The sequence below is a fragment of the Oncorhynchus gorbuscha genome, linkage group LG12 (assembly GCF_021184085.1).
Source record: "Oncorhynchus gorbuscha isolate QuinsamMale2020 ecotype Even-year linkage group LG12, OgorEven_v1.0, whole genome shotgun sequence".
In the NCBI taxonomy this organism is placed as follows: Eukaryota; Metazoa; Chordata; class Actinopteri; order Salmoniformes; family Salmonidae; genus Oncorhynchus; species Oncorhynchus gorbuscha.
The window spans coordinates 19,957,164-19,968,354 of NC_060184.1; the positions used below are offsets into that span (position 1 = coordinate 19,957,164).

The window sequence follows — 11,191 nt, forward strand, 5'->3', positions numbered from 1 at the left end:
AGAGAGGGAAGTGCTCTTACCGAGGAGCACTGAGCTAAACTGAAGTGCAAGTTATCATTTAATCCCAGTGTCAACAGAACCATGGCTATAAATTAAGAGCCTGCTAATCAAACAATTAACATGGATTCCAATTATTACACTGAGGATTTTCAGGCCTCCATACTTTATCCATCATTAATATGGCCCTCAAATCAGCTGCTTTCATTTTATTTGCCACCACAACTATTCAATGTGGCCTAGATTGTCCTTTGCCTGTTTTGTATAATTAAAAACTCAAATACTCAACAGATTCTTTCTGTTGTTTAGGCATGGGTGACCCTGTGCAAAACCATAAATCAAAGGGAAAAACGAGTCTAAACATTTACATTTGAATGAGGCACATTTTCTGCTTACCAATAAGTTTCCTATTTCCCCTAATTAAAACAATAATATTTTTTCCATATTGAAAATTGCAGTGTAGCAGAGGATAGAAAAAGTTATGCCACTAATGAAAATGACGTATAGAGAGGATAGAGCAAGATGAATATAACTGCACTCACGTTCACATGCATCGCCCTTCTGATGAAATCCAGCTTTGCATATACATTTCCCTATAGGCACCAGCCATTCTCCCTCTGCGCTGCAGTGCATCTTGGGAGCGTTATCGGCCTCCTCCTCGGCGTCACTGACACACATGCCCTCGACCTCGACCAGAGAGGAGAATTCTGATCCCGTAACAGTGTCTGGGAAAGTGGCCAGGTTCTCAATGATGGACCAGCACTTCTTGTAATAAACGTTGACAGAGACCAGAGCGATGCATGCCCCTACATCCTGGAAGGCCAGGTAAAACCCTCGTCTGGACAGCGGCCCAATGATGCGCACTTCTGTATTCAGCTTCATCTTCCTCTCTCCCAGGTCCCCCTGAGTGAAGCTCTCATCTGCTGCGATTGTGTCGATTTTCACGTACTGGTTCTCTCGTATATTCCTGCCGACCTCCGAATCGGTTTCCTGATAATACAAGTTGAATGTCTCCTTGCACGTGCCCACCACACCGGGTAGACTGTTACAATCCCTCAACGTGAACTTCAGTTCCACAAAAATCCTCTGGGCATCGCCCTTCTCTATCCAGCTAGTCCGAAGCCAGTTGTTCTGATTGGGCTCCATGACCTGACAAACCTGGTATGTGCGAATGGGGGTGTAGTTTTCATCCAACCCGCTGATCTCTTCCCACTGAAAAGAACAGATCACAAGTTTGGTACATTTATATGGATTGGTTCTCAACAACAACATACTTTTGCAAGGAAATGAAAACACAACAATGTAAATACTGGCTGGTTTTGTGTCCTACTGTAGTGTTGATTCAATAGAGTGTTTTAACATATTAATAAAGACGTGTACAAGGTGTAACAACTAGTAATAACACTGTCTAAATTTGGGTTAGCTAAATGAAATCACAAAAACATAGGGCATGAAAATACCTCCATTATTGGAGCACTTTAAAAACAATTGGTCATCCATTTTGCTTTTATAGTATTTGGAAATGAGTATGGAACTATTAAACAAAACCCATAAACCTCTGTTATTATGAAATCAGACCTAAAGAAATATTAGAAAACAGAGATAAGCCTAAAGTTAGATATTCCTAATATAGCAAATAAGTAAATCTGATAAGCATAAAAACAAATGGATCAACTACAATTACTTTCCAGTCATATTGCTAGATTTGTATTTATTTATTATTTAAATGTTGTTATTTTAGATTTTAAAACCTTTACGGACAGGCTATTATGGAAAGGTGACATGAGGCCTGGGCTACATCAAAAACAAAATCAATATCTCTTCACTTACATGTCACCCATCCTATAGATTTTCAGGACTGCTACAATTAACAACAATTAACATAAACAAACATCCCACCCAAATGGCCTTTCTCGAACTCTGGTCCGACACTGTGACAATTTTATAAAGCTTGCCTCTGGATAGTGCGACTGGTAATGACCCAGAGGCACATATCCATGGTAATGACCCAGAGGCTCATATCCATGGTAATGACCCAGAGGCTCATATCCATGGTAATGACACAGAGGCACATATCCATGGTAATGACCCAGAGGCACATATCCATGGTAATGACCCAGAGGCACATATCCATGGTAATGACCCAGAGGCACATATACATGGTAATGACCCAGAGGCTCATATCCATGGTAATGACCCAGAGGCTCATATCCATGGTAATGACCCAGAGGCACATATCCATGGTAATGACCCAGAGGCACATATCCATGGTAATGACCCAGAAGCACATATCCATGGTAATGACCCAGAGGCTCATATCCATGGTAATGACCCAGAGGCACATATCCATGGTAATGACCCAGAGACACATATCCATGGTAATGACCCAGAGGCACATATGCATGGTAATGACCCAGAGGCACATATCCATGGTAATGACCCAGAGGCTCATATCCATGGTAATGACCCAGAGGCACATATCCATGGTAATGACCCAGAGGCTCATATCCATGGTAATGACCCAGAGGCACATATCCATGGTAATGACCCAGAGGCACATATCCATGGTAATGACCCAGAGGCACATATCCATGGTAATGACCCAGAGGCTCATATCCATGGTAATGACCCAGAGGCACATATCCATGGTAATGACCCAGAGGCACATATCCATGGTAATGACCCAGAGGCACATATCCATGGTAATGACCCAGAGGCTCATATCCATGTTAATGACCCAGAGGCACATATCCATGGTAATGACCCAGAGGCACATATCCATGTTAATGACCCAGAGGCACATATCCATGTTAATGACCCAGAGGCACATATCCATGGTAATGACCCAGAGGCTCATATCCATGTTAATGACCCAGAGGCACATATCCATGGTAATGACCCAGAGGCACATATCCATGTTAATGACCCAGAGGCACATATCCATGTTAATGACCCAGAGGCACATATCCATGTTAATGACCCAGAGGCACATATCCATGTTAATGACCCAGAGGCACATATCCATGTTAATGACCCAGAGGCACATATCCATGGTAATGACCCAGAGGCACATATCCATGTTAATGACCCAGAGGCACATATCCATGGTAATGACCCAGATGCACATATCCATGGTAATGACCCAGAGGCACATATCCATGGTAATGACCCAGAGGCTCATATCCATGGTAATGACCCAGAGGCACATATCCATGGTAATGACCCAGAGGCACATATCCATGGTAATGACCCAGAGGCACATATCCATGTTAATGACCCAGAGGCACATATCCATGGTAATGACCCAGAGGCACATATCCATGTTAATGACCCAGAGGCACATATCCATGGTAATGACCCAGAGACACATATCCATGGTAATGACCCAGAGGCACATATCCATGGTAATGACCCAGAGGCACATATCCATGGTAATGACCCAGAGGCACATATCCATGGTAATGACCCAGAGGCACATATCCATGGTAATGACCCAGAGGCACATATCCATGGTAATGACCCAGAGGCTCATATCCATGGTAATGACCCAGAGGCACATATCCATGGTAATGACCCAGAGGCACATATCCATGGTAATGACCCAGAGGCACATATCCATGGTAATGACCCAGAGGCACATATCCATGGTAATGACCCAGAGGCACATATCCATGTTAATGACCCAGAGGCACATATCCATGGTAATGACCCAGAGGCACATATCCATGTTAATGACCCAGAGGCACATATCCATGGTAATGACCCAGAGGCACATATCCATGGTAATGACCCAGAGGCACATATCCATGGTAATGACCCAGAGGCTCATATCCATGGTAATGACCCAGAGGCACATATCCATGGCAATGACCCAGAGGCACATATCCATGGTAATGACCCAGAGGCACATATCCATGTTAATGACCCAGAGGCACATATCCATGTTAATGACCCAGAGGCACATATCCATGGTAATGACCCAGAGGCACATATCCATGGTAATGACCCAGAGGCACATATCCATGGTAATGACCCAGAGGCACATATCCATGGTAATGACCCAGAGGCACATATCCATGGTAATGACCCAGAGGCACATATCCATGGTAATGACCCAGAGGCACATATCCATGGTAATGACCCAGAGGCACATATCCATGGTAATGACCCAGAGGCACATATCCATGGTAATGACCCAGAGGCACATATCCATGGTAATGACCCAGAGGCACATATCCATGGTAATGACCCAGAGGCACATATCCATGGTAATGACCCAGAGGCTCATATCCATGTTAATGACACAGAGGCACATATCCATGTTAATGACCCAGAGGCACATATCCATGGTAATGACCCAGAGGCACATATCCATGGTAATGACCCAGAGGCACATATCCATGGTAATGACCCAGAGGCACATATCCATGGTAATGACCCAGAGGCACATATCCATGGTAATGACCCAGAGGCACATATCCATGGTAATGACCCAGAGGCACATATCCATGGTAATGACCCAGAGGCACATATCCATGGTAATGACCCAGAGGCACATATCCATGGTAATGACCCAGAGGCACATATCCATGGTAATGACCCAGAGGCACATATCCATGGTAATGACCCAGAGGCTCATATCCATGGTAATGACCCAGAGGCACATATCCATGGTAATGACCCAGAGGCACATATCCATGGTAATGACCCAGAGGCACATATCCATGTTAATGACCCAGAGGCACATATCCATGGTAATGACCCAGAGGCACATATCCATGTTAATGACCCAGAGGCACATATCCATGGTAATGACCCAGAGGCACATATCCATGTTAATGACCCAGAGGCACATATCCATGGTAATGACCCAGAGGCACATATCCATGTTAATGACCCAGAGGCACATATCCATGTTAATGACCCAGAGGCACATATCCATGGTAATGACCCAGAGGCACATATCCATGTTAATGACCCAGAGGCACATATCCATGGTAATGACCCAGCCAGAAAGACATAATAATACTGGACTGTGTTGAAATTTCACATTTAAATCTAGATTTTCCTCCATTGAGGTAACGCTGAGAAGAATAGTGTTAATTGGAGTATTATATGTTCTCAGAGGTGTAGGCTAGTTAGTGTCCCACTTACCCCACCAGGAGGAGAAGATATCCACTCCAGCTCTGTCTGCTGTGCCTTAGAATCCAACAGAATCACTAGCGACAGGAAATAAAAGAGTAGAGCAGATGATTAATTCTCTGTATGTGCCACTGTCAGTTCGACAAATATTATTAAATGAATAAGCTATGAAAGTCTACAGCCTGATACAGTATGTGAGGGCTAGATGACTAGACACATGACCCATTTTATGCAGCCAGCTATGGAAATGAACCATTACAGGCTGTGCAATAGGGTATTTATTTGATGACAATACGTTTACCTCAATGGCACTGCCCTGAGAACTGATTTCACATTGAAGACTACTGGATAAACGCATGTCACATACAGTAGGCTACCCTTCCTATTAAGACTAAGGCCAGCTTTTATCTCCATTAAGCTAAATGGTAAGTGTTATTTGTGACAACGTTGGGTTTCATGAAGCCTACAACCCAGATAAACATGGGGTAAAATGGCAACATTATTTAAACCTATCTATCTGTTTGTGTCTTTTCAGTATGGAGGCACACATACTGGTGCAATAGGGTCAGACAAGAACACCTGCCTCTATACGTAAATCTAAGACAATAAAAAGCAATGCACGAGTCCTTGCTGTGCCATGGGCGACAGCCGCACTGACAAGAGAAATATAATCCTAAAACTGTTCGGCTGTAGTCTACCAACGGCAACATGAATTTGGTGTAAAAGTGTCACTTACCTAACATATATATATATATATATATATATATATATACATATATACATATATATATATGCATTTAATAGATTATTAGCAGGTAGACTTTTTATTCATTCACCCTAATAGAGCCTCAGAGCGTACTGCCGATTCCTCACCTTGAACGCAGAGCCGTGAAAGAAAGTGTTTAATAGCAGAGTTACTATAGGCTAAATATAATTTCAATCTATTGATCAGACATGCGATCATATATTATAGCCCCATATGCTTTAAATCATTTACACAGACCGTTTCAAACTTCAGACAGACTCGAAAATAGTTGTATTTCAGAATCATTACGGTGTGTTTACGAATACAATAATCACCTTAAAAGTGAAGGTCGGCAACTTGGCAATCCTTTAATATTATTTACCTCCTTCCAATTGTATTTGTTTATTAATAAGTCAATTTCTTTAGCAAAATGAACCTTTAGTTCATTTATATAAACAGTATACCTTGATCTTGCTATCTCTCCGTGTCTGTGATATAGACTTTCCTTGTGCGCTCTCGCTATGTGCATGTCAGTTTTTATAGACTCATTTCAGGTCTTTCAAACATGAACTCCTGTAATGACAAGGAGGGTTAATGTGTACCATACTTAGGGTGAATGGGTTGGTATTAGTTTACCCATCGATCTTGGAAGTTTATCCCAAGTCATGATATGAGACTGAGTGGAATGACAATCTAAATGTAGACTATTTTAGGCTTGAAAACAACCATTTCACCATCGTCCGTATAGAGCCTTATTTTGGATTTGGTGCCACGCGTAAAAGCCTACTAAAATAGCCTACGACGGGTCGTTTGTCACGCAAACGCTGTGTAATGTCCACAGACTGCAATCCACTGACTAACAACACTGTAATGTCATTGAACTAATGTCTTGACATATTGTATTTTTTAAACATTTGACAAATACAGGAATGATCATTCGTGCGCAAGCAACAAAATCGCAGGATCATCTACTGCGCGCTATTTCTCTGGATGTCACTACGCGCGATTGCCGATCAGTTTTTGAGATGTAGCCTGGATGAGGCGATGATGAGAGGTTATCAAACTTTATTACATACCTTCTTTCGCATTCTGCGCTTTTCCAGTGTTCATCAAACAACATAAATGAAGGCAAAATGTAATCCACAAACACGGTATCGACGTAGAACCCATGTTGTAAATGGAAGTTAGCTAGACAGTATTCGCTTTTCCACCTTGGCGTGCACTTCCCATTGACGACGCTAAAACAGCTCTATGTACGAACCTGCCGTGTCTCACTCAAATAGCATCCGCATCTGCTGGGCGTGGACTGTACCACAACTGATGTCACTCAACTAGACTGACAGAAGAATGATCCACTCGCGGCTGGTAGAAAAGTATCCTGTGCAAGCATTGTGACAAATACATTCGTTGCAGAGGCTGTTCTTCAGGATAATTGAATGAATTAAGGTTTTAGTCAATGTTACAGTCTAGTCTTCTTTGGGCAAGATGGACCTCTTTGCTTTGGGTAAGACCATGGTAAGAAACTTTCCTTCCATACAAGACAAAGCAAATAGTTATCAGCCTACATTAACATAGCCTAAACCAAAAAACTCTAATCCAAAGTATGTGATGCATTACCCTGAAATAACAACATAAATCTAAAAAGATTAAGGGCTATCTGGGCAAATAATGTTGTTATAAACTGTTACCATACTTTCACCATGTCACCACTTCGCTGTAATGTCCCATGTATTTGTTTAGAAGAGTGAGTAAAGACAATGGGTAGAGACATTGGAGTAGTGTGCATCATCTTCAGAAAAACAAACTGCATTATTGGTTAAGGACTTGAAAGTAAACATTTCACTGTAACACCTGTTGTATTCGGCGCATGTGACAAATACAATTTGATTTGAGAACGCCACCTTAAGACAGGAGTCTGGGCATTAGGAGGAGATGAGTTGACTCCTTATGTTGTGTTGTGTTGCTGCATGGAAAACTGCTACAGTAAAGATGGAACTAACTGCCTCCTGGGGTTCGAAGTAGGGCTCTACATCAAGATAAACACAGAACACAATTAAAAAGTGTAACATTAATTTCCCGTTGCTCAGTTGATTTATCACTGATAAGTTAAAGCGTAAAAGAGAAACGCAGTAACATAGACAACATGTGTTTCAGCTCACCAATTAATCACAATTTACCTATACCAAGTAAAAACAGCTGTAATTATGGCCCACAAATATTGATTAATAAACTATGTACATCATGAATGGATGTAAGGAGACATTCAAGTTTTATGTACCAAACTTTTTGTTTGACATGTTTATTATGCAAATTACTCTTAATCCTCTTCACCTGTGAAACGTGTTCCACCAATGTATTATGCTGTATCCTTCATTATTAGACCATTTAAATGTCTTAAAGTTACCTTCATTATACAGCATGTTTTATTATTTATAGTTATAGTTTATCTCAATCATTTAAACCGTGACTTTAATCATTGATTTGAAAAATAATTCTTATGTTCAGTGGGGGGGCATCATTTCAGACCTGTTGACTGTGTTTATTTACTGTACCACTGACTGTCATTATACTCTGTCTCTTGGATTTGTATCAAAGACATTTGAATATTCATGGCTATTTGTTATTCACTCTCAATCTTTGGCTTGATTCCCACGTGACAAGCTCAGGCATTACAAAGCTTCCCCATCGCTAGAATACAAGGATATTCAAAGAGTAAACAATGCATAAATGTTTCTACATTTACAAGTAGTTTCCCGAAAAGCACAATGCTGTCTTTTTATGATGTTAATATTAACATTCCGGCATTAATACATCATAGAATATCCCATGATCCATCAAACCATATTCTGTATTATGCCAAGGAATTGTCACTCTGGGTCAGATCTCAGGTCATTATAAGCTTCCAAGATGCATTACCTCTATTTGTTTTTACTATCTGTTGCTTACTGTGACCATGGCACTCTCTAATTGGGCTCTTATTATTATAGCTGTGCTGTGGTTAGTGGTCATGTGGAAGTGACACTCTTCACAAGGGAAGACGTATTGTTGTAGTGGTGGTGTTCACTGTTTTATAGATTGTGTCACAAATGGCACCTTATTCCCTTTTCAGGGTGTGAATTGTGACTAAATAAAGAATAGTGTGCCATTTGGTACGCAGCTCTAGTAAAGCTATCAGCAGCAACTAGGCCTAGTCTCTGCAATAAGGTGTGGATAAGTTATTACACAGGAACCCATATATATGTGACAGATGAAAGGTACACATAAATACATATAAATCATCATTTTTGAATGGTGTAGATTAGGCAATGAAATCCTATTTTTGCATATAATATTTAAATTATAGCAACTTATGTTGAAACGGGTGTCCAACTGTCCATCATATGGGGAAACAATGATGAGAGAGTGGCCAGAGGGTTAGATGCAGCTGTTGCTGCAAAACCAAGTGTTCTTTCAAGCTGTGAACTGACAGACACTTACCATTCAGTCTGTTTAAGGAACCCCCTAGTTGTTGAGATATCATTGGATATGAATGTGACATCATTAGGCAAGTGGATGTACTGTAGCCTACCAAAACCAAATCAATTCATAAAGCCTGAGAAGAAATTACCATCTGCGACCAATAATTCACAAGAGTAACTACAAGTTTAGTGACACATACGCAATAGTCTATTATACAGCTATATACAACATTTATTTTCTGGTTCCCTTCCAGTGAAAGTTGATCCTCCACCAACCACACTGTCGTCATCAGCAGGCAGTTACAAAACACTTTTCTTTTTAGCTTCTTTCCCTGCAGGACTGAATTCTGTGGTTCTCACCAAAAGCAATCTGAAGACTGCTGAGAAGTTGTTGACTGGCTACTTATAACATCCTGGACTCAGGGATAGACGTAACATAGTTCACTTAAATGTATTGATTTGTCATCGTCCATCATTCATTTCGCATTATATGTTACACATTACAATTTGTATAATATGTTACGAATTTGCAAAATGTATGATATGATATGAATTCCAATTTGCTGTGGCTAAAGTTAGCTAGGTGGCTAATGCTAATGTTAGCTAGGTGGCTAACATTAGCTGGGTTAGGGGACAAGGCTGGGTATTAGGAGTTAGTATTAGGAGTTAGGTTAAAGGGTTAAGGTTAGAGTTAGGCGAAGGGTTAGCTAACATGCTAAGAAATTGCAAAGTAGCTCAAATGTAGTAAGTAGTTATAAAGTTAATAAAGAGCTAAAACGCTGAAGTTGTCAGTGATGAGATTCGAACACAGAACACCCACCCCAACCAACCACCCTACTTTCGTTTTTTACCTTTAGTAACCTTCTGTCTTATGTAACCATACCAAGCGGAACATATTTTTCTAATTTGAATGTCCAGGAACACACCACCCAGAGCTGTAAAGTGGCACTCCATTTTCCTTTTAACCTAATTTAACACCTGATTTACTTTTCTTCAGGATCGGTGTCCCATCCACGGGACAGTTGAGCTAACGTAGGCTAATGCAATTAGCATCAGGTTGTAAGTAACCAGAAGTAGTCAATATAACTCTTTGTTAGGCGCTTTTGATATGTGCAGCGACAGAATTCAGAACATGTTCTTACAATGTTCTCCCTGTACACCAAGTCAGAACCGTAAGATAAATAAAGGGGGCATACAAGCAGATAATGAAAGCTCTTACAATATTCAATGATTACATTTCTCAAAAACAGGTTATAGGCTACATGTGCACCACCAAGTCAGAACAGTAGGCAAAATTAAGAGGTGACAATAGACCAAATTTTTAGGGCGAGGCACATGTGCTACTAAGCGCTTACTACACAACATAAACTTAGTATTACTTTCTTAGCTACAGTATATCTCCCTGGCATATTACATCATTTATTCAGCAGCATATAAGACATTTTGATGTGCTCATTTGAACAGGAAGGTGGTGCTGCGGTCCTTCGTTGGCAAATTTTGTCATCAAAGAAAGAGAAAGAGGCCGGATTTACAATTCCTTAGTTGAATGACCGTTCAAAACATATTTCCCCAGTTTGAGCTCGTTTATTTACAACTTCCCAGCTGTAATGCTTGCAGTTAGCAACTGTCACCGATTCCTTCCAAACCACTCATTGTTGAATTTGCGATTTCTAACTTTGTCACGTCCTGACCATAGAGAGCCTTTATTTTCTATGATGGATTAGGTCAGGGCGTGACTGGGGGGTTAGTCTAGTTTATATTTTCTATGTGGGGTTCTAGATTGTTTTTTCTATGTTGGGGTTTTGGTATGATTCCCAATTAGAGGAAGCTGGCTATCGTTGTCTCTAAT

At 40.9% G+C, this 11,191-nt stretch overlaps 1 protein-coding gene across 2 annotated transcripts in view; it reads right to left on the minus strand.

Annotated features, from left to right (window-relative positions):
• Positions 1-7,121, minus strand: part of LOC123990664 (ephrin type-A receptor 7-like) — a 95,355-nt gene extending 88,234 nt beyond the window's left edge. For both annotated transcript variants that reach the window (XM_046291397.1, XM_046291396.1), the window contains exons 1-3: positions 6,961-7,121; positions 5,152-5,216; positions 540-1,209 (exon numbers count right to left, since the gene is read on the minus strand). In XM_046291397.1, coding sequence (XP_046147353.1) covers positions 540-1,209; positions 5,152-5,216; positions 6,961-7,054 — 829 coding nt within the window. In that variant the 5' untranslated portion in view covers positions 7,055-7,121. The remainder of the gene's footprint in view (positions 1-539; positions 1,210-5,151; positions 5,217-6,960) is intronic.
• Positions 7,122-11,191: the final 4,070 nt, after the last annotated feature.